The 25,049-nt window shown below is 42.2% G+C and overlaps 1 protein-coding gene across 5 annotated transcripts in view; it reads right to left on the reverse strand.

Annotated features, from left to right (window-relative positions):
- Positions 1 to 25,049, reverse strand: part of PPP6R2 (protein phosphatase 6 regulatory subunit 2) — a 113,920-nt gene that overhangs the window by 54,826 nt on the left and 34,045 nt on the right. For 4 of the 5 annotated variants that reach the window (XR_012776457.1, XM_075507557.1, XM_075507232.1 and 1 more), the window contains 3 exons: positions 10,368 to 10,613; positions 2,803 to 2,989; positions 1,911 to 2,048 (listed from right to left, as the gene is read on the reverse strand). Coding sequence is in view for 4 of the 5 variants with exons in the window: in XM_075507557.1 (XP_075363672.1) it covers positions 1,911 to 2,048; positions 2,803 to 2,989; positions 10,368 to 10,594 (552 nt within the window). In the remaining variant the exon portion in view is untranslated. Of the gene's footprint in view, positions 1 to 1,910; positions 2,049 to 2,802; positions 2,990 to 10,367; positions 10,614 to 24,603; positions 24,738 to 25,049 lie in introns of all 5 variants that reach the window. The other variant, XM_075507460.1, reaches the window with a different exon arrangement.

Here is a 25,049-nt window from a genome sequence, read left to right on the forward strand (position 1 = left end):
TGAGATGTCCAGCATCCCAAAGAAATATGAAGACTGCTTTGAGACAGCAAACAATTTGCAACCGTTCTAGCTACTAGCCGACAGTATTTTCTTCCTGATGTGATGAAAAGCTAAAGCAGTCCATGAAGTACAACTTTTATTTCTAATACCTACCAAAAATCAAGATTGCAAATTAACTTTTCTGGAGACTTAAGTTTCTGAATATATTGCCAAAATTGCTGATAAGTAGCTTCTCTAAACATTCAATCCCAAATTTCAATATTGCTACTACTTTCTGTTTTTCTGAGAAGTCCTTATGCCATCAGATTTTTAAATGCTTGAGGATAATCCTTACATTAAGACTATTTGAAAAAAAAAAAAACCAAAAAAAAACCCACCAAAAAAACCCCCACAACTTCAGGTGCACCTCCAGTGCCACTTGGTATCTTCACTTTGTTTTCATTTTTTTTGACTGTGTGAAATCTTAAACAGGTAGAATTAACCTGATAGGGTGGGGTTAAAATATATCCCATCCAGATCTGCCTGTTTATGGATGGTTGATATTTGGAAACCTGCATATTTGGAAGTTTCCTGGACAGAAGCCATCCATCCAGGAAAACCACTACTCAGTTAAAATGTCATTTTAGCATCAGAAGAAAAAAAAATTGCATTTATCTTGGTAACATTACACCGCACTTACTGCAGTGTCTGTCCTGCGCTGGTGAGCCCCAGCCTGGCCTCAGTATCTTGATGGGTCTCACCAGCGCTGAGCAGAGCAGAGCAATCCCTGCCCTCACCCCCATGGCTGCCCTCGGGCCGTCATGGCCTGGGATGTAGCTGGGCCTTTTCTGCAAAGCTGCTTTCTCTTCCAGTGAATCCTCCATCATCACTGTCCTCCGTCAGCCCATCTCTTGAAGGCTTTTTCCTCCCATCTCCTGTCTTGGTGTTACTATTTGATGTCTAACCAATTGAATTGCTGACTTCCCTGTCCAAAAATGACGACTTCCCTTCATGGGTGAATGCCCATACAGGTCTGTAAGGATTGATTTGTGCCTGTATTTTTCTCCTTCTCTGTAACAGCGTGTGTACTGCACAATGCACCCTAAGGCTGTGAGGAGGAATCGAGCAATGATCTATCAAAGCATGATGATCGATCACAGCATCTATCATGAGTCTCCGCAAGAACATTTACCTGCTCAGCTATGGTGGGGTCAATGCTCCGGACACAGAAGACTTAAGCAGCAAAGCCTGCCAAACTTATAAATCCTGGTGTGGGCTTCAGGGACTCAAGTACGTTTTCCATAAGGCACACTGCTCTTCTGGTTTACTGAGCGGGAGCTCAAGTAGGTTTCTTCCCTCCAATCCTGCACATCTGCCCACTAAAGGGGGGATGACGCAGCCTCACCCAGACTGGGCTACGCAGGGAGAAAAACTTGTCCTACCTGTAAAGCAAACTAAGCGTCTCAATGAGATATTTTATCAGGCTGCCTATTAAAGAGGAAGGGGAAGGAGGAGGCATGAGATATCATCTCCAAAATCACATACACCCTTGAACACAGCCAGGAATTAAACAAATTACTGTCCCAAACTATCAGTCTAAAGTTCTGAACACTGGGAAAGATTACAAATTTCCTTTGTCAAAGCTCTACAGCAAAAACAGCTAGAGTAAATAGTGGTTGCTATATGGAAAAATGAGTTGAAAATGCTTTACTGCCAGTGGCTGAACCAGGCTTGCTCTGCCGTGCAAGCCACAAACAGGCTGAAGTACCCACGGTAACCAACGTGCAGACTCTAGCACTAAGAAAAGTAGTTTCAGAAGAGTGGATCCGCTCCCATAATAAATGACAAGAAGAATTCCATTTCTTTAATACACAAACAAACAAAAACCCTCGTTCCCAATCTAGTAAAGAAACAAAGTAGTAAATTCTCACATTCAGTACTTCCTGCCGTAGAGTCGCGGGCTCCACACAGCTGATTAGACGAAGCAGGAGGTCCATCATCGCTGATGTATCTATATGCTTTAGCACCAGGCTAATAAATTTGTCTTTTTTCCTTAAAAATGCAATCACCTAAAAATAAACGTGTCATCATCAGTTGCTAGTACAACATACAGACATGGCACACAGAACTTCCTGTACTTCACCTTCTTGTCTCAACCAACCAATCTTGATGCAAAACAGCTACTAGGTTGAGAAATTCTCCAGAGAATGAGAGAAGAGAACAACATTCTCATTTCAAGGCAATACTGAATCAAATCTTTTCAGCTGTCTCGTCTTTCCTCTATGCTGCAAAGAAACCCAAGCCCACAGAAATAAGAGTGTCAAGAAGCTGGTGAAGCTGGAGAACTTTTCATTCCACTAAGGCTCTCTGACAGCCTTCATTTAAAAAATCAATTTTGAATTGGAACGCATGTATTCCTAAAGCACTGTTCAGCTCATGTTCCCAGCACCCCTTTTACAGGCATGAGACTGAGGCATTGTTCATGTAACGAGATGATTCTGGGCAATGATCAAAGGATGCATCAATATGCCCGTGTACGGAAAATAAAGCTTTAGCTGTGGCACAGGAATATCCCAGCTACTGCAGATCTGAAAGCAAAACGATGCAAAGGTGTCTAAATGAGCCAGCAACTCCCCCAACTGAGGAATCCAAAGAACTTTCCAAAGCCTACATTTCAACTCCCATCTCAAAGAGTATAGCGAGCTATTTTTCAACTCTAAGAATACAATGAGATCACGAGGGTAGCAATGACACCGCCATACAACACAACCAACGTCAGGGAATTAATTTGTGCTTACGTATCAGGACAAATCTAATCACTACCTGTTCCGTTTTTCTTGCAATGAGATTCCCAATAGTCTTACTGAAGAAACTGGCAAGCAAAGGGTTCAAAGGAGGCTCGCGATCCAAGAAGTCATAGAGGATATTCAGCAGAGTTTCATCCCCTCCTAGCTTGTCGTTGATCTGCGGCACATCCGAGGTCAGCAGTTCACAGGCTGTGTTTGGATATCTGGAGGGACAGAACCAGAGCAACTAAAGGTGAAATGAAAACTCTCAAGAAAATCTTCCCGCATTAAAGTTATAAAGTAAAGAGTAGGAGGATCTCCCTTCCTGGAGACAGGGGAAAAAAAAACCCACACGAGAAACAAGGGCCATCTACATTAATGGCACATTTTAAGGAAACCCTATTTCCTGTAGCACATCACGTGGTTTTTTTAACCACTCAATTATGCATCTCAGCCGCCTTCAAATTGCAGTTAGTTCTGATTTTCAAAAGTGATGCGACGCTTAATCAGTTTCAATGCACCTACAATCTCTTAAAATCCTTTCACACAATCTATTTGCACAACTAAAATTAACGCAAAAATTGAAGGCTGATCTGAAGAATGCATATTTTAGCAGGTTTCTGTAATGCTTCTGAAAAATTATTCTTTCCACTACTGGAGCTGAAGTAAATAATAAATAAATAAGCATTTTTTTTTTTTTTTTTTTTTTTAAATCGAGAAGACTACAGTTTAGAGACAGAACATCAGATCTAACACAAAACCCCTAACAAATGAGCATACACTATGTATGAGAGCAAGCAGTTCATAGCCAACCTTCCGAGTTTCAATTTTTCAGTAATGTCTACAATCTTCCGTAAAATTAACTTTTCAGAAAATATTACTGTGCCTGGTTTAGATAATTTTGCTCACTTACATCAGAATATGAAATCATATTTGACAGCTAATGAAATCCTTTTTTTCCCCTGACCTTGTTTCTTGCTCTTCCAGGTCATGCTTTTAGAAATAGGTCACATTTATGATCCGAAAGGGTAATAACATGTTTACGATTAATATTATGTTTATAATTAGACAAAGGCTCAAATATCAACGTGCATACATACCAAACAACAACCTAAGTCAACACAAAAAGCCGCTTTTTGGGGACTGTTAATTTTGCTAAACGACGAAGTTTCTTCGGGTTGAGATCCTACATTAAAAGCCAGCTTTTAACGTAGAGCTACATGGCACTGTTTTGCAAACATTTCACCGATTCAGACTCTCCATTACTCATGCGATGAAGGAATTAAGCAGGGGATGGGAGGCTGTCTTGCATGCGCACCACAACACTGAAATTCATCTAGCTAGTTTTTGGTTTTTTAAAACCTCATTTCAGCGTTTCATTGTTAGATGAGTGTCTTAATTCCATATTCTAGCTCCTGTCCATCTATAAAAAGGGCTTAAGAGAAGCCCTTCGACAAAGACCTACTCACAGGCTACTGGAGTCAGAAACAGCACTTCATTAGTGCTGTGAAACCCAACCTAGCACTGAACTTTAATGCTATTTTCACAGTTTCAATGATATATATGATCCTAGAGTCAAAAGGCAGCTGGACTTTATTTTTAAACCATGATTTACTCTTACCCACTAATTGTTTAAAGACTCTGACAGGGCGTGCTGGAGCGGTGCAGCAGTGCTGAGCACAAAGCAGCAATTCTGAACACCAAACCTCCCGCTGAGTGCCAGTTCTTACCCACGCTTCCTAAAGTGGTTCTGATTTGTTAGCAAGTGATACAGATTAAAAATAAAACCTGTCCTTCACAGTTTGAGCATTTGCTCTCTGCAAGCAGAGCTGGTTATCTTTTTTTTTTTCCAAAAGCAAAAGGAAAATTTACTATATATTTTAGTAACAGCTAACTAAATTAATAACATTAAAAAACCCACCATGCTGCGAACACACATTCATTCTTTTAGTGCATTCACCTTCCAAATAAAAATCGTGCCATTCCATAAGACACAAGCCCAACAGATTTCCCACCTTCAGGAATTATACAAGGCCCACCACTTTTTGTAATTGTAGACACAAGCCAACTCCAAGATCAACAGAAAACACTCCTGCAATAATATGACTGTTTCTACACCACAAAGGGACTACCTTCACTTTTGTACACCAGTGAAGCTGAAACAATCTTGCAATACACGGCAAGATTTTCTTTTTCCTAGCCTCACTCTCAAAGGAAAAAAAACAGGCAGAAACAAGCTGCAGCAACAGCTAGGTAACTCTCACATCTCTGCCACCTTTGCCGCAAGGCCTGCGAGCGTGTAACAGAATCTGGGTTGCAGCACTTATCTGCTGTGTTTTTCTCTCTTAGTTGAAGTTAGATTTCTGCTCTAAACCTCATTAACAGAAAATCAAGAAGAAATCTTAACAGACCCTCCCGAACCTGGAGTGGGACCCTCTGCTCTGAGCTTTGCTCTCCCACCTCCCCAGACACAGCGCGTTTCACACAGCTGGCAACGTCCCCTAAGCTAAGGGCCACCTATCAGGGAAGGAAGAGCGGAGCTATTGTAGGTCTTGGGAAATTTCAGCTCAGTTCTTGGAGTGACAAGACGGACACACGGATTGCTGGAAATCATACAAGAGGAACAGACAGGAAAAACAGTGTGTCACTACGTGAATTCACAGTATGCCCGCATCTCAAGTACAGCATGTTCGAGCATGCCATCATATAAAGACATTGCTAGGACCACCGTCAGGGACCGGGCACCAGGAAAGGAAGATCTTTTCATGTGATCCCACATGGCTGTTCTTGGCATTTGCATCTCTTCTGTGAGGAGACCTGCAGCTCTTTCTTCAGCTGACTGTCCACTTGCCTGTTCTTCCCATGGGTTCGCCTCGGCTGTACCCAGCAGTTACGTACGTGTGTGGCTTTCATCCCAGTGTTGTACACGTGCCTTAACTGGCAGGATGCTCTGCTGGCCCTCGGCTCTGTCCAATTCACAGCTCAAGCTGGAGCTTCCTTTCAGTTATTATGCTTTCACGTGCATCGCTCTATGCCCAGCTTTACTGGTTTGGTTTTGTTATATTAATTGAATAGAATTTTTATTTTGGAAGAAATTCCACACCTCAACCTTCCTAACTTAAGCCTTATTTTGCTTATCACAGTTCCATTTGGTTCTTTACAAGGAAAATACTTCTTGCCCTGGCAGTATATAGAGGGTAAAGACAAGTGTTACAGGACAATAACTTTTCCAGTACGTACACTGCATTGCTTTGTGTAGAGCCTTGTGCTTTTGCTCATGAACACACACTCGCATTCGCTGTTTATCGAGTATTTCCAGCATGCTGCCCGCGAGGACTCCAAAGCCTTCCCCAAGACGTAAAAGCTAATTTGAAGCCCGCCAATGTGCGCATGTACCTTAGGCCATCAGTCATTACACAATCAGCACTGACTGTATTTGCTTTATTACTGCTTGGCCATGTAACATCATGAAATCCTTCTACCTTTTAACTAACCTAAGTAATTTTGCATTATCAACTTCCTACATTTATAATTCACCTCCCCTCATTTCATGTGTGACTATATCAAACAGCACAGGACTCAGTAGTGCAAAACCAGAAAGGTAGAACTGGCCCTTTTTCCCTCATCTACATTTCTTTTCTTTAAACGGTTATTAATTGATGACAGAACCCTTCTCTGTTATCCCATGACAGCTTGTTTCTAACAGTCTTTGATAAGGGACCTTATCTTTTCAGGACTCTACTTATGCCACATGAGGCATATCACCATTATCCATGTGTTTCACTGACTCCATCAAACTCAGCTCCCGAACTGAAGCCTGACTTCCCTCTACAGAAGCAGCACCGTGCGATGGCCGAGAGCCTGCATTTAGAGAGGTGTCTATGAATCGTAATGCTATACCATAAATTTTTCAATGTGCACAATGCTGAAGCCACATGTACTGGCTCACAGATGCTTCTTAAGAACTGGTGTCCTATTTGCCACTTCCATTCCACTGGTTTTAAGGTTGACCAGGTGAGCAATTTCATATTTTAATTCCTTTAAATGGCTCGGGTGAATATCAGCCAGTCCTAACAATTATCCTACCGATTTTGTTCCACGGATGCTCCAATTTGCGACCGTTTCTCAGACTATTCCCCTGTAAAGAAAGACACCAATTTGGAATCTCCTGAGAAGTCTCTGAAGTGAGCACCAACACAGGCAGTTCAATTCGATTTTCTGCTGTGGTCCTATCTTCCTCTTTACACTTGGACCACCCATCTGCCCTACACATTCTCAGAGAGGCTTCCTTATTTTGGTGGGTTTAGAGTATTAGTGGTTTTGCCTTCAGCAAACTGCTTCTCAAAATCCCTTCGTTCAGTCTCACAGATTAACTAGCCACAATATCCTTTTTCCATATCTGGACACAACTTCCCTTTTGTGAGGATGTACTTCTACCTCTAAGGGATTATTGGTTTTTAACCAAGCCAGGTTTCTACATTAGGATTTTTTTTTTAAATCTTTGTAGTACAAGGTCTGCATTTACCATGAGCCTCTAAAACGTTTCCAGGCCAGCTGTGAGCTTTTTGCCCTTTCACGGTACCATTTACTTCCTAACTAGCCTCCTCATATTTATGTAGTTCCATTCCTAAAAGTTAGAAAAACAAACTCCCAGCCCTTGATAATGCTGTTTATGTCTTTTTTGCTCCTACGAGGATGTTAAATCTGAGTACATTATGGTTACTATTACAAAGTGATTTTACAACAGTTATATTTCTTAGAGCCCCCAAGGGTATATGAAGAGTTATTTCTCCTTTTTCTGGCTCATTGCTCCATGCAAAAGGCATTCACGATTCCTACAAATTCATGCACCGTGCCTCCCTGTGATATATATCCTGTCAACAGGGGAATAAATGAAACCTCTCACTGTTATAGCACGTCCTGCTCTTGCAGCCTTTACAGACCCCAAGTTTCTGAGTCAGATCTAATACTTCACCCTTTCTATTTAGGCACGGCCTCCCAACCCGGGAGGTTTCCACGCTGCCCCTAACTTACCTCACTTGACACTCAGCTCTCTATCCCCTACAGCCCACTCTTACACTAGCAGAGTCCACTCTGCCTTTCCTATAAGCTGTAGTCTCATTACTGCATGGTCTCAACAGGTTTTTAAGACACCCTAGTACGTCAACAAGTTCATTATAAATAGACATTACAGTTCAAATAGTTTATACGCTTTGATTGCTACAGGTCTTCATCTGGTTGCTCAGTTTTGCATGCTATGCTTAGATGGGGATTTACTGACGAGTTTTCCTCTTTGCAGTTTCCTTTCTGAACTTCCATCCTACCGACGTTTCAAGACTAAAGCATTCTGATGATTCCATTTCCACAGCATGCATCATTCTGAGCTGCATGTCCTTCCAAACCTATCAAGTTTCTCCCCTGTTCCAGTTTAAAAACTTTCACAACCTTTTCTTAAGAGCCAAAAATTGGATTCCATTTGGATTTAGACAGAGTCCATTCTTCCTGCTTAGCCTTTATTTATTCCAAAAGCTTCCCCAGTTTCTAATAAGCTTAAACCCTCTTTCCCCTCTCCAGTGCCTCATCATGCTTTGAAAATGCTTCTCGGCCTGGTCTACGTATGGTACTGGAAGCATTTCCAAAAAAATACTTCATAAAGATCAGCTCTATTTGTCCTGGCAAGCAGGTCACTACGCAGTTCTTGTTGCCATCAAAGACTCACTTATCTGTCTACGATGTATAACCACGCTTCCCACCACTATCCCTGCTTTTTGAGCAGGCACCTTACAGACCACTCTTAGAAGAGGAAGAGGATACAATGCCATCATCTGATGAAGAGTTCGGTCAATGAGACTGCTCGCTTGAGGCCTTCCCAACACAAGACTTCTGTCTTGCCAGCACAGGGGACTGCAACACTGGAGGCTGACCTCCTCCCACCACCGTCTCCTTTGTCTGTGCCTCCTCATCAGCCAGCCTGGCCTTGAGCTGCCGGAACCACACACTACCTTCAAAACCTGATGAAAAGGCATATAATCCTGCACATGAAATTCAAGGATGCCTGCGAGTAAACACTCTCATGCTGAGCTTCCCTCTTCATTTTGGTTTGCATTAAGGATTTTGCTTCTTGAGAAATTTCCATTTGTCCCCACCTTTCCTTATTCTCAGTCTGTTTGGTTACAATAGGAGAAGGTTTCCACTTCCACCCTTCAGCACACAGGATCAGAGATATAAACCGTCTTCTGACAGCAGCCACAAAAATCTCAAGAAGAACAGGACTTAAAAGTCTGGCCTGGTTAACTGCAGTAGTATTCTGCAGTGGTACAGACAATGTATGAATTAGTACTGGCATGGTACTGGTATCCCTCATCCTCTCCTCCAGCAAAATATACCCAGATGCCAGCGAAGGCCACAAGTCTCGCACTGTTCAACACTTCCTCTGATCATTAACTCTTAGCACTAAGGACAGTATTGCCCATCTTCTTCAACCAGACATTTTGGGTTTGAGTTTGTCTCAGGTTAGCTGTGCAAACAACATGGATAAGGAGCTGCAGTAAGCACAAAGCCAGTGACCCCATGGAAAGCCAGTTATTCTGCTATGAGACAGGAAATGCAAAAAGTCCAAAGACTGTTGTGTGCCACGTCCCTGGTTTAAATCTGTACAAAATTTGCATTTGTAGGACAATAGTATAAAACTAGTACTCCTGGTTCCTTCTGGTAATTCGCCTTTTATAGCGGAAGCCTTGCAAAAGCAGCCATCTAATATTCAAAGCTACTACAGAATGGATTTCCCAGCATTCACTTACCTGGAAATAGTCACCTAAAGCTAGTTGATCAACTAGCTCACCTAACAATATGCCTAAACAATGCTACCATTTCTTCTGTGGATTTCAAGCAACAGCAGCAATAACCAACACCGATCCATTCCCACAGTGACAAACTCACCCATTTTTATTTATTTATTTATACACAGAGCAGCCTTTTATTTTTACATAAACTTAGCAAAAACAAACTTCCCAAATCCAAAATGTAAATATTTTCAAGTATACATTTAGTTAGAAATGTATAAACACAGCTTGATGAGAACCAAACACATCTAGAGTTCACCATCCTAAGAAAGAGGCTCTTCACAGAGCCAGGCCCTCTCCCTAACTAGATGATCACTGAAAGCGGCAGTTTTTGCATAGGCAGCACACTGAAAATATTACATCTTTTATTCACTGTACAGCTCACTTCTTTTGTGGGCTTGACTACTGAAAACCAATGAGGTTCAGAAATTTATAACTCCAAGCAGAATGCTCTTTGCTTGCAATTTTGATAAAAGCGTACTAAAGGTACTTTCGAGATGCTGATTATTTTGCTTGCAAAGTTTTGAACAAACAGCAAGAAATCTTTTTTTAGACAAGCTCAATGTTAAACCATTAAAAATAAAGAAACAAGCTTCTGAAAATTCACTACAAATAACAAAATGCTGTGAAATATTTCACAGTACTCGGAAGCCTTTTTCCCCAAGACTGAAGAGATTACACCCATCTCGCACCAGAGCATTTCCAACATCAAGACGTCTCATCCAGTCTTCTTCATATAGGACAGAAAACAAATACCTACTTGAAGCGGACCTTCTCATCCATATCCACAGGGGGCTCATGGGTGATGAGGTTGACCAGCTCCTCCATGCAGTGCTGCTGGCAAAGGAAGTCCAGCAGCTTGCGGTTCTGAGCCTTGCACTCCTGTAAGATGTCATCTTCATCCATCAGCTCGTGAAGTGTCACATCTTCTTTATCCAGCAGCTTGTCCACATGTGATGTTGTGTTCAAATCAAACTTCCAGAACATGTTGATGGGACACAACTAGCTGTAATGCAAAGGAATATGAGTTAATCTTCCATCTTCGCTATTTATTCCTCCGTTACAATTCTGAGCAGAATACCCTAATGCAGCCACCAACCAGCTTGTAAAAATCAGTTAAATTCTGTAAACAAAATTAACAACTTTTCGCACCAGAAAACTAACACGACTTAGATTATAGCTCTATAATATCAACAATGGACACAATATATGCATGAATTAACTTTAACTGCAAATAGCTTGAACTACAAATCAAAGTTTATGTTCATACACAGAAATGCTTTGCTGGATTCGAGTCAAGGCTGGCCACAGACAGGGAAACCACACCACAGCACTGTAAGCAGTTTGCATTAAAGGGTTTGGGCCTTTTTTGTATTATTTCTATTTCAGAGTCACACTCATCAGCCAAAACTGCAACAATCAATGATTTATGTAAGTGGAAGAAAGGCCTCCAATGTATACATAACAGCAAGAACTAAACAGAGACAGACCATAATTGGAAAGTATTAAAAAAAACCTACTGGACACTGCGAGCGATAAGAACATCAGCCAACCCAGAGCTGAACTAATAAATATAAACCCGGTGGAACACTAGAATATGCTATTATTCTCATAGGCATCATAGAAGTGTAAAAGTGTGAGTGCTCTTTTGTGGGGCAGAAGAGTGTATTTTGGTTTTATACATATAAAAGAGTGTGTGTGTGTGTGTGTGTGTGTGTGTACAATCCGCAACTGTAAGATCTCCAGAGCTGGTGCCAGCGAGACCATTAACCGGGAGAAGCCGAGCACACGCTGTCAGGAATGTACAGAGCCGTTCACTGGACTGCACCGTTAGCAGAAAGTTCCAAAATTCTGAACTCTAACCTTACTGGGGGACAAAGTATGGCTTAGAGACTAGTGCTTTATATTACCTAAAGGGTGTATGGCTGGGCAGCTAAAATTTGGTCTGTAAGATAACGCCCAAGTTCTGTTCTTGACCATTCTAAAACAGATGATACTTAATCTCCACACACTCACCTCTTAACCAGGGTCCGCACATTTTATGACGACCTGGGATTGGGACTCACAGGTGTTTACCACTAACAGAAATGGTAAAAGGATACTATAAATCAAAGCCACAAATAGAAACTGAAGGCATGGCCTCCTTTTCCTACATGTTCTGGATCTCAAGTCCTTGTAAATACTTGCTGAAAGGAAACCCTCACCATCACCTGCCTTCACAGGAAGCTTCACATGGACATTTTATATCATCCCAACTAAATAAAAAAAAAAAATTGATAGAGTTTTCTGCAAAGTGGTAAAACTGAGATACTGCATGTAACAAAGAATGACAAACTACTAAAGACCGACTCAAGCTGGAGCCTAGACCCACACAAACACAGTAAGTTACCTGTCACGAACGGTGATCAAACCCTGCCCGGCTGCATCTGTTGCCCCCTCCAAGTCTCCCCGGCAGCGCTCGGGGACCCCCTGCCTGAGCAGGGTTCCCTCAAACCCGCTCGCGATGGCTCAGATCGTCCCCTCTGACATCCCCTCTCTGTAGTGGCTGCACTTTGCAGAGACTTCAGTGTGTGACCAGAATCATACACTGCCTTTCAGATGAGGTTTCACTACTGCCATGTATTAGTAAGAATATTCCCCTTCAAACAGTTCTTGCTAAATATAGAGCGCTGCACTTTGTATTACTCATTTTCATCCTACTCCTACCCCAAACGCTTTCTTTCCTCTTGTGTTACCCTGATTTTTCTCTATGTGAGCTCTATTAATTATCTTTTTCCAGTTAGCTTCCCTAATACACTTCAGCTTTTAGAATAGCCATTAATTATATCAAAATAAGACAGTGTTCAGACTACCGCTAAGAAACTCTTCCAGTGGTCGTCATCTTGCTTAATATTTTCTCTTATAATTCTGCCCTTTACCATCTCACCTCAGGATCTGGCTAATTCCCCACGATTCCTCGACGAGCCATAACCTTTCCCAGTCCTGCTCCGACTATCATACCAAGTATCTTAATGAGCTCCACAAAGAAACAAGATTTACTGAATGTCTTTTATTTAAAGTATCAGCTGCCAAAGAAAGAGCTCAGATTAGTTTGGCACAATTTAAATTATTGATTTTCATTTCATTTTGCATTGTCGTACCTTTTACTGTTCCCTACAGGGAGCAAATAAGGAGTAATCTTAATTCTTCCCCAGTAACGCTTTCAGTATTTTCAGAGGGTACAAGGTAACTCCAATTCCTCACCAGTAGACGTTTGTACTTCAAAGAGCAGCTAAGTCATTTAACTACCTGAGAATCTGAGTACAGCCTTTCATTTCTGGCTCCCGTTGGGTGTTTCGGCCTAAATTCTCACCCAGACACTGTCTCATCCTCATTCAAACCCCAGGGCTCTGCTACACGTACAGAAGCCTAACGGAAGGAAGAAAAGAGCTTCCGAAGGAAGGAGCCCTGCGCAGGAAGAGCCGTTCCACCCCGGGTCTGTACGCTACGCAGAAGATCAGGCGCAACGAGAGACCACGAAGAGACGGCGTCGTGTTGTAGGCCATGGGGATCAAAGATGATTCAAGAAATCATCAATCATTAACGTTAAGTAAGAGAATAACTGTTACTGCCCATTGACAAAGGTGATAAGCATAGCTCAAACAAGATAAACGTTCTGTGTAATAATATCATTAAGCTAAAACACATTTTATAAAACAAAGTCAATTGGATGAGAGATGTCAGTGCTACATTCCCAGATCATCTGTATCTAAGCATGTGATTTTATACAACAAGATCACAGCGCTTTTTTTAACCTAACCCACATTACTATTTCCGCAGCAGCAGGAACACTTGCTCCAACCATTCATTTTGCTTTTTCCAGCATCCAAAAATGTTACCACGCCTGATCTTTTGCCAGTTCCACTGCTTGCCTAACTACATCCAAGACAGAATTTTGAAATTATCCTTTTTAAAAAACAAACAGAAAACAATCCTTTTTCCCTCCGGGAAGGTTTACTGAAGAAGGGGGGCACTGCTTTCCAGTTACCACAGCTGGGCAATTTAAAGGGCTATGTAAAGAGCCAAATTTTTTAATTACATGTTTAAGTATCTGGGTCCCTTGCAGTGAATCTTTCACACTGAACCTCCATCTGAAGGGCTTATAGGAACTACTAAATGAAACACGTTAAAAGAAACACTCATTTTTTATTTATTTTTACCAATTAAGTTACTGACGTGCATCTTCTGCCCTACCTCAGTTCAAGGATTCTTCATGTGTGCGTGTATGTGCCTAAGGATCTCTAAAAGAAAAAGGATTACCTTATGAAATTAAGGCTATTTTTCCTTGGAATAGCTCTCTTACCCAGAATATTTGATAACAAACTCTGTGGAGCTCCACTCGGTGCTTCAAAATTTGTCACAGATAACTTTTCTATTTCGGAGAGTTTTTTTCCATGTCATCATAATTCGTCCTTTTAATGCCTTTATCTCAAGAGATTTAGAAGAAATCAAGAAAATCTTTGCAAGTTTGTCTTTTGTGACAGCACTGCTGATACGTTGAAGCCCTGTTTGAATGTACTGGTGTTGCAAGACTTGATTATAAAGGGAACATTTAAGCTATGAACTACCAAGCCATCCAAGAACAGCCTCCTTCTAGCTCTGTCCTCCCGTGGTCCTCCTGTACGCCACGTTTACTCCCTGGCTTCGGACTTTCAGCATTTTGAGGTAGAGCTCACACACATGTTATGGGGAAGCATATGGCCTTGAGCCAGCGGAAACCAAACTGAGATCCTGATCAAGCATCGCATCTAGAAGACCACTTTATACTTACAACGTTCCTTTAAACATCAGGCGTCAACCACTTCCAGTCGAACCTCCAGCACCACGTCTCTTGTAAAGCTGCCTACGAATATCAAGGCTCTAGCCTTTACGCGTGATGGGCCCAAGCTCAGAGTTACTGGGAAGGAAGTGGGGGAAGCTGTCCCGAACAAAAGCTTACCCAGACCTCCCCCGTGGCCCATCCACTGCCGTCTCCTAACAACCTTCCAAACTGCCAGATTAGTTAGTTTAGGTTGATCCTAGTCTTTTGGGAACTAGTCCCCCACAAAAAATAGCACAAAATACAGCAGAGAAAGCAGCAGTTTCCAATTTGAGCCGCTTAAATCAACAGTATATTGAAATTAAAAGAAAAAAGTTAACTTTTAGCATTACAGCACCAACCAAGAGCTTCTGCATCCATCCATTCAGCTACTGAAAATGCACTCAAGTAACTGAATTTCTGAGTTAGGAACAGACATCTGAATTTTCAACCTACGTGACATTTCTGTGACAGTAATGCTGTTTGGCTGTATAGTGTGTTCGTTACAAACTGTTCTTCAGATATTTTTAACTAACTGTGCTTAGTTATAAATTCACCGAGTGAAAAGCTGGCACAAAAGGCCTTAAATTAAGAATGTTTGGGTGCACAGTTAACCCAAATACATATATATTCCATACATACGTGGAATACACACGTAAATCTCACTTTTCAAATTCAAACCCATTACAAATCTGCCAATTTACAGTTTTTCAAAACTTTTTATCTATCTATAGGAAAAGCTGTCTGACCTATAGGAGACACGCTGGTAAGCTGCCCTTGGGAAAGGAAGCCAGCTCTTTTCTCAGCACAGAGCAGGCAGATCCCCTTCCCAACCTCCTTCTTAAAACAAAAGTTGAGAATTGCTGGGGAGTTTGGCCTCTCCTGGTCCTCGCTGGTGAAACTGGGCCTCTGGGAGACAATGATGTAATTCCCAGCGTCCCAGGACTGGGTGCAGCTGCAGGCAACTGGGAAGGGAGGCTGCCCTGCACCAGTTACTCTCCCACCACGTTGCCCGAGGCATGTGCAACAACACGAGATGACTCTTCTTTGCCCTCACTCCAGCCAAAAAAAGCTCTTTTAGCTACAGTGCTCTTACGGGCTACTCAGTAAAGTGCAGCAAGCGAGATTTGGAAATGATCGTTCATGGCATACTGAACCCAGACAGTTAGGCCAAAGCAGGTGTCCAGGCAAGGAAGTGAGGTTTTATAATCCATGTAACATCTCTGCAAGCTTAAAAGTGGAATGGTACCACACACAAACAAACATGGAGAGACATACACGCCACTTAAGGACCATCAGAATGAGTCACGACCTACGGGAGCCAGATGAACTGTCCTGGAAGGCCACAAGCCGGGCACAAGAGAGCCAATACTCTGCTGTAACACTGTCCCTAGGCTCTGAACTACGGTGCCTCTGGACGCAGAGAAGTACAGCAAAAGTTGAACAAACAGCTCCTAGTGCTGGTGAGTTCACAGTCACAGAACAGTTTGGGTTTGGAAGAGGCCTTTAAAGCTCATCCAGTCCAACCCCCCTGCCATGGCAGGGACATCTTCCACCAGACCAGGTTGCTCAGAGCCCCGTCCAACCTGGCCTTGAACACTGCCAGGGATGGGGCATCCATAACTTCTCTGGGAAACCTGTTCCAGTGCCTCACCATTGCCATCACCATCATAAAATATTTCCTCCTTCTGTCCAATCTAAACCTGCCCTCTTTCAGTTTAAAACCATTGCCCCTTGTCCTGTCACTACAGGCCTTGGTGAAAAGTCTCTCTCAGTCTGTCTTATAAGCCCCCTTTATATATTGCAAGGCCGCAATAAGGTCTCCCCAGAACCTTCTCTTCTATGGGCTGAAAAAACCCAACTCTCTCAGCCTTTCTTCATAGGAGAGGTGTTCCAGCCCTCTGACCATTCCCATGGCCTCCTCTGGACCTGCTCCAACAGGTCCATATCTTTCTTGTACTGGGGATCCCAGAGCTGGACACTACCGCAGGTGGGGTCTCACCAGAGCAGAGTAGAGGGGCAGAATCACCTCCCTCAACCTGCTGGCCACACTTCTTTTGATGCAGCCCAGCATACGTTGGCTTTCTGGACTGTGAGTGCACATTGCCGGCTCTTGTCCAATTTTTCATCCACCAGTATCCCCAAGTCCTTCTCCGCAGGGCTGCTCTCAATCCATTCATCCCCCAGTCTGTATTGATACTGGGGATTGCCCCGACCCAGGTGCAGGACCTTGCACTTGGCCTTGTTGAACTTCATGAGGTTCACACGGGCCCGCTCCTCAAGCCTGTGAAGGTCCCTCTCAATGGCATCCCTTCCCTTTAGCAAATCAACTGCACCACTCAGCTTAGTGTCATCTGCAAACATGGGGAGGGTGCACTAAATCCCACTGTCGCTGATGAAGATATTAAATAGTATTGGTCCCAGTGTGGACCCTTGAGGAACACCACTCGTTACCACTCGTTTCCACTTGGACACTGAGCCATTGACTGTAACTCTTTGGACGCAACCATCCAGACCATTTCTTACTCATCTAACAGTCAAACCCATATCTCTCCAATTTAGTGGCCAGAATCTTGTGTAGGACCATATCAAAGGCTTTACAGAAGTTCAGGTAGATGACATCTGTAGCTCTTCCCTTGTCCACTGATAGTGTCACTCCATTGTAGAAGGCCACTAGATTACTCAGGCACAGTTTGCCCTTGGTGAAGCTATGCTGTCTGTCTCTAATCACCTCCCTGTCTTCCATATGTTTTCTACGTCTTCCAGGAGGATCTGCTCCATGATCTCTGCCCGGTAACGGGCACAGAGATGAGGCTGACACTGGTCGGTAGTTCCCAGGGTCCTCCTTTTTACCCCTTTTAAAAATGGGCGTGATGTTTCCCCTTTTCCAGCCACTGGGGACTTCACCTGACTGCCTCAACTTTTCAAATATGATGGAGAGTGGCTTGGCAACTACATCAGCCAATTCCCTCAGGATCATGCAATGGAGTTTGTTGGGTCCCATGGACTTATTTATGTTCCTTAGATGGTCTCAAACCTGATCTTCACTTACAACGCGAGGTTCAGAAGCCTTGAGGGGCTTGAGAAATGTGGGAAGAGAGATTGCCATTGAAAACTAAGGCAGAAAAAACTGTTGAGTACCCCAGCCTTCTCCATTATCAGTTGTGACCAGTTCTCCTGTCTTACTGGGGAGCAGCTGTGGATTTCCTTTAATCTTCCTTTTCTGGCCAATGTACCTGTGGAAGCCCTTCTTATTATGCTTCGCATCCCTTGCCAATTCATTGAGACTTTGCAGACTTGGATGGTCCAGAAGAACTTTCCACACAAACATCAACATATCCAACACCAGGATGTCTGCAGCCAACAGACAGTGTGCACGCCATTGCCCATACCCAGGCAGCACCAACAAGACAGAAGAGGGGAGCTCTTGATGAAACCCAGCTATCCCATTTGTGGAAGCAGCAGGACACGTACACACGTGCATGCATACAACATGCATGCTGGTTTCAGTATGCATATTTTTGCATGAAGCACATGCAGTCTGCTACAATATGCAACATAACTGCTGAAGCACATGAAAATACATTGAAAAAACACAGGACAGAGGGCCAGAAAAAAGTTCTACATGACAAAAGTTACACCCCTATGAATGCTCCATTTTGAATTGTATCAAGAAACAATCTAGTATGTCTATAACTTGATAACAAATGTTCGTGATTACTTTAAAAAAAATGATCATCTAGAAAAGTAACTAACTGTCCCATTCTGCACTGATTAGCTAATTAATTTTATTTAATCTGCTTCACTGTAGGTAAGCCATCATAACTAACAAGGCACTTGTTCTCTACGAGCTACGGAGAGCTTGAAGAGAAGCACTCATCAGAAATGGCATCTCCCCATAGAGAACCTGAGCTACCGTGACAAACTTCAGCAGCACTGATCACCAAACTGCAGTTCATCTAACGGGACCTACCACAGGAAACCAAAACCAGAGTAATGCACCTGCCGAAATGATGGCATTGCCTTGCAGAGCCAGGAGCCCAGAATGAACAAGCCCTTTCTTTTGGCATTAGGATATAAATCAACCTTTTTTCTATAACTCAAAAAGCACACTTCTCCTCCTTCCAAAATGCTGCTAAGAAAAAACACCTACTGAATAACAGGAAATGGGCTAAGAGAAACTGAAAACAGCTAGAGACTTGCTGAGTATTATGAGCCCAATAAATGGTAAATACAATTTCTTCTTGTGATACGTACCTTACAAAGATTCAACACCGTTTCCTGTTTATGCTGTCTTTAAGACACCTACTTAAACTTGAGGAACTTCTAAATACTAAAATATTAAACACTAGAAATAACTAATAAAGTTAAGGAATACAAAGTAACTGTACAGCAGAAGAGGTAGATGAAAAGACAGGAATATGAAAGAGTATCCTGCTTTCTCTAGCAATTCGTGGCATCGCACACCCCAATAAAGAAAAAAACCCAGGAAATTAAATCAAATCAGGGGCATCTTAGGCATTTGATGGCAAAAAATAAAAAGTAAAAAAATTGCAGATTTCCAGGACAAAAGACCACAAAGAAGAGGATGCTAACCGCCAACTTTAAACTTTTCCAATCATTAAGCATTAAACAGAGTTCTGTTCTCTAGTTTTCGGCTCTGGTGGGCGTGGTCAACGCAATTTCCGAAGGATCTAACAAAGCAAGGCGCTCTCAGGCCTTTTCACCCAGCATGAATGGGAGGGCTCTCTGAAGCTCAAAGGCACATTTTACTCCCTACTGCAAAAGCTGGTTTTGGAAACGGTAGCATTAAACAGACCCGTGTAGAGAGGTCAGTAATAAGAGGTTAGGAAATGAAGTATATTCTGTTCACCACAAGCAATCGGTCGCTATCAAAGCCGATGGTGCGCAGTCGTAACTGAATGAGGACAAAAGCAGAAGAGGCCCTCTCCAGAGCCTGTGCCTCTTCCCCAACGGCTAAGGCACTACTTGCCCTTTCAGAGCAGGAGAAGGAACATCCTATCTATGCCGAACAATTTTGTGGTCTGCATTGTTTCCTCTTGGAGAATTGCTGAATCTTGTTAGAGAGCTCAGCTTGGTCTTTATGTCCTTTAAGTGGGAACTGCTTTCTGCATTCATTCCTTCATTCTTGTCGAGGAGGTCCCAGTCCTCAGAACAGTAGGGCCTCAGTGGTCTCTTGGTATTTCCAAAAACCTACCAATGAGAATATCATGACCATGTTCAACGTGCAACAAGCTACCACATCCAAGCCACCTGTATCTGTACAGTAGCAAAGAGGAGGGAACCCTACAAAGGAGGTAAGCACAACCAGCTGTCCCTCCACCAGCAGGAATTTGAGCTCTTTTCCCATGCTTCTGCAGGACCTTTTAGGGCATTGTGGTGCTTGGAGATTTGAAAGAGCAACTTAGCCAGGCACACTTACTTTAACATGTACTTCTGTAAAAAGGCTGATAAATGTCTCTCTTCTCCAAAGAAAACACTTTTTCCACAACGTTGACTCTCAGTCTTATGCCTTATTGATGTGGTATCATCTCATGGATAGTTTCAGTTATCCAGATGCAAAACAACTAAGAAGCATTAAAGTCTGCTAAGAAGACTCAAGTTTTATTAACCTTTGATTAGGTCCCCACTCAAGGGAAGGCTTGCTGTACAGCCCTAGCAGATTCTCACAAGATCTGGTATTGACATTTCTGATCAGAAAAGCAATATAGCATATCCATACAGTTGCGTGATGTCTCCTGCCTTCTTTCCCTGATAATCACTAACCTCCCGTGCACCTTCCTGGGACAAGTAACAGTTAACAAACCAGAGAGGAACAGAATAACTGCTTCGTCAACAGCCGATACTGCATCTCTGTCACCATCGGATCATCCTACTTCTCTCCCTCTTTGACTGTAACTGCTGAACTATTTCACCTTCATCTCTAAGTGAAGACGACTTGGGCTTCAGGTCTTGAGCAATCTCTGAGCGATGCTTTCCACAAAAGCCAGAAAAGTCAGGAGATGCAGACTGAACAGTAAGACACATCAGAAAGCAGTATAGAGAAACATTTCCCTAAGGTTTCCAAAAGCCTGCTACAAACATATTCCAACTCATATATGGTTACATAACAGATACTACTGCCCTTCATTAAGCCTTCTCAGTATTTAAGGTTATTTATTCCACATCCAGAAAAGCATTAGAGTGTAATACAACGAGACTCCAATGTGCTGGGAGTTTCAGGGATATAACAGTAAGTAACAAGGCCAAATGCAGGAGGGTCAGAAGCAGCAGCCTACCCTAGAGTGCTAAAGGGATGAGAACATACTCAGGAATTGGTTTTTATAAGTAACTTTAAGGTAACAATTTGAAGGATTTTGTTCCTATTTCAGCAAACTGCTTTTCCGTAGGTCTAGATGATGAAATAGCCTCTTCTGACATGGATAGCAGTACAGTAGTTCTCATTTTGAAAGAGCTTTTCATTCTAACGTTAAGTAGGAGGGAAAAGTTTGTCAAATGAAGAATGCCCATTTCCCCCCCAAGTTGTCATTATATAAAAGTTTGGGGTGGACTTTTGACTCAGCCTTTGATACTGCTTCAAGAATGCCTCTCCAGTGCTGAAAGCATCTTCAAGTACTGTCAGAGTTCCCCAACTATCCTTTTGCAAAGTGTTTGCTTACCCTCCTTTAAAACTACCACTACTTTGCATCAACGGACTCCAGAAATGGAGGCTTTGGTTTCCAGGCACACTGGATGCATCTTTGTTTTTTCCTACCCTCAATACAGAGCTGAGAAGGAAAGGGAAGCGTTTATTAACCCAGTAGGCAAGCAGCCGAACAGAACCCAAGCCTCAGCTTCCACCATCAGCCTCTGGCTGATGACAATCTCCCCTTCTGTAAATAAAGAGGCTTTTATGATTTTCTTGAATACAGTAACTTCTTTGGTCGGGATTTCTTCAGTTCTTGGATCTTCTCAGAGAAAGCAAAGCAGTGCCTCAAAGTAGGCCTAAATCAGCACTGAGATGCTTTATCAACACAGGAAGCAATACGCTGTGTCAGTCTTCAATGAGAACAGCCCCCTCCCAGAAGTACAGGACCTGAACACTGGAAAGCAAGGTAAGAGTGATCTTTTTCTGGTAAACTGCCTCAACCTTCTGTTATCACGTCTTCACAGGTAATCTTAAGTGACACCTGAAATCTTGTGTTTGATAATTATCAGTGAATACATCCTATGGATATGCCTGATCTTTTTAAACCCATTTGGCTTGCAATCAAGAGTGTTCTCTGACCTTAAACCATACCAAAGTTTCCAACTGTTTGGAAAAGTACTTTTTAAACCAGCTGTTTTGAACTCACTGTGTATCATTCCTCCTCCCACCCATAAAATACAACTGCCTCACGTTCGCTTTCTCCATACCATCTCTCAGACATGGAAGGGAATACAAACTGTTCCACACCAGTCAGTTCTGAAAAAGTAATCTTCTATTAAAAGCAGAAGAAGGGAGTAAAGCAAAAGCATAAAGACAACGTTGATCACAAGGGCAGAATGCAGTAAACCAAAAGTTTTATCTGTCTACAGTGACTACACTGTATGCATTAAAATCATTGCTTTAAGTCAAAATTGTTTAAGAAGTACATGAGGATTGTACAAGTTAAGGAGCAGGATAAAACTCCAAGCTGTATACAGCAGATGAATTAAGAGAAAGCTGCTCTGTAAGGTGATTTTTAGGAAATACGAAATTGGAAAGCTACAATATAGTTTTTTCTGTACATAAGAAGTTAAAGTCTCCATCTGTTTTAATCTCTACACTAAAATAGTCAGCATCTTTAAGAAAATTATTTAAAAATGAAAGGGTGCAAACAAAAAGGAGCATTTGGTAAAAGTGGTAACTTTTTCTTAAAGATGATGGATAAGTTCCTTGGATAAACTCAAGGAAGAGAATAGAGACGTAAGTGCTTTGTGGACCACAACTAAATAGTTACCATTCAAAATGAATTTGGATTTTCTAATTTCACTAACAATATTCCTTTTCAACTATTTAGTTGTCCTTCTTTCACTTAACCTCATACTACAGAAAGCTCGTTCCTGCCATCTACCATGGTTCACTTATTCTCCCCATATTTAAGTTTCCAGTTTTGTAAAACTGGGGAAGTCCTGAGCTGCACAAGGATGTTATAGAGATTAACAGCTGTGAACAGCTTAAAATAAGCTTTCCATAACTGGGTATTTCTTCACCAAGCTGTTATTCCCCACCACCGGCCTGGCTTTATTTGTAGCTGCGGCAAAGTTTGTTTGAGATACCAACAGGCTGCTTACAGCCATGTAGATATTCAAAACAATCCCCGTTACACAGCTTCTCAAATGTCACTTTCCTTCCTTAAACAACAAGCAAAAAAGAGCTAAATCAGAAGATGAGAACATGAGGCTAAACATGTTAGGGTCAAGGTTCACATTCTTGCTACTCAAGATAACTCCTGCCATTTTTCTTTTAAAGCTGTTTCTAGCTCTTATATTTGGGGGAAAAATTCAAATGTACTCATTATAACTGCTACAATGACACTTGTCCAGTCTGCAAGTTTTCTTCAGCAGTGGAGAAGGCAGCAAGAAACAATGTACGCTGCTTACATCTAGCAAATGCAGAAGGAAAAGGTCTCCCCGTCGCAGCAGGAGCCGGGACCGCTCCGCAGGCTTGGAAGCCCAGCTGGGTTTTGTACGGACTGCTCCATCCATGGTGATCAGACATCTCTATGGAGGTACGGCTCCGAGTAACATGGAAGGAGCTGACGGAAGGCCATCGAGCAATTCTGCCTCCCCATCAGCTACGACATGCTGTTCATGCTGGTTTGTAAGGGACTTGAGGCCTTCATTTTCCCAAGTGCTTTAATCAGCTTGAAGCAATTACTGGTACTGACCTTTAACACTTCCCAACTGTCTCCAAATTACATCACAGAACCACTGTTGTTCACCCTTAGCTTTTGATTCAGGGGTTTTTTTTATAGATGTAAAATAAAAGATGCAAGTTGCTTATTTTCAAGCAGTTCACTCAATCACAGCAGCACAGTTCATACCCAGTTGCAGGTAATTTTATCTGGGCAACCCGTCTACTGAACAGCTTCCTTAAGATCGTATTTTGATTTACACCCAAAATAACCTAGGTATATTTTCAATCTTTATGCATAAGTAGCACTTTCCCTGTCCTCTGCACCTTTGACACTGTTATACCACAGAGTACTACAAAACTTTTATTGAAAGACAGCTACGGAGCAAGAGAGGAGGGTCTGACAACCTGGTCTCAGCAGGAGCAAGCTGCAGACTGCAAAACTAGTAGTAGGGAGAACCGGTCTTACAACTTATCATGTGCTTCGCTGTCCTATGACCATCATCTGTGGTGTCAAAACAAAATTCACAGTTTAATCCCCTGATTTGTTAGCTTTCTTCTGTTCTTGCTTGGAGATGCAAAAATAAGACTTTTGGAAAGCTAGGTGCACTCTACCACGTTGAAGCAACAAGCCATTTCACTAAAGGCTCCCACCAGCAGGCAGCTCTGACAAGCGGTGCCATTAAAAAAAAGGACAAATTTCATGTTACAATTCCCAGCAAGAAACACGTCAGGTTCAAAACAAAAAAAAACAAAGAAAAAAACCTAGGCTACTAAGCAGATGGAGAACAAGAGAAAAAAACCTCAACACAACAGAGGTGACAAAAGGTGTTCCTTCTTTGATATTTTTAAACAGTAAGTGGATTAATTGTTGCAACTTTTTGTAAACTCATCTTTAAACCTAGTCTGTACCAGCGCTGACCCGTGTGAGCCAGGGAAGGACAGCTCAGTCAGCAACGCTGGCTCTCCTCAGTGCACTCCAATCAGTAGTACAGCCCTTCCTCCTCCTCGGGTTTTGTGGGCAGGAAATATAATATACACAACTCTGAGGAGGCAGGGTTGGTTAGGAAATATTTGTAGGAAATACTTGTAAGAAATATTTCATCTCCCTGTTCCTATACAGAATTGCATTCTTCTGAACAAGTTAAATATCACAACCTGTCCATTTTATTATTAAAATGACTTAACTGTATGTATTCAAAACTATCCTACTGCACTACAGCACTGGTACATTCAGGTTTTAATCCAGATGAGGCCCAAACACGTAGCTACAGAAAGTACCTTACTCCTGACGTCTGCCACATCTCGGGTCCGAGTACTTTAGTTTAGGTCACCTATTTCAACAGCAAACTAGAAAGATCTTCTGCTTTTTCAGGCGGACATCTCAAAGCCCTTCAAAGTTGCTCATATTATTTCTGAACTGGAGTATTTAGTCAAAGGAAAAAACATAATGATTTAAGGAAACAAGTTTTCTGTAACTATATGCTGCCATTTTTGAGGATTAACTGCTTTATGGAGAGCATTTCTAAATTTGATACATGTAGAATTAAACTGTCATTCAAACACCTGCTATTTGCCAACAATACACTGCAGGAATTTTTTAATATTTAGAAGGTATGCAGAGGCTTCAGTCAAGAAGCAGAAGAACACACAAAGCAATCCCTGGCTGCACACAGATTCTGGGGGAGAGGTTTAAAAACATAAAATTAAAAAAAAAATGTCCTCTT

This window comes from Mycteria americana, chromosome 1, assembly GCF_035582795.1.
Source record: "Mycteria americana isolate JAX WOST 10 ecotype Jacksonville Zoo and Gardens chromosome 1, USCA_MyAme_1.0, whole genome shotgun sequence".
NCBI lineage: Eukaryota > Metazoa > Chordata > Aves > Ciconiiformes > Ciconiidae > Mycteria > Mycteria americana.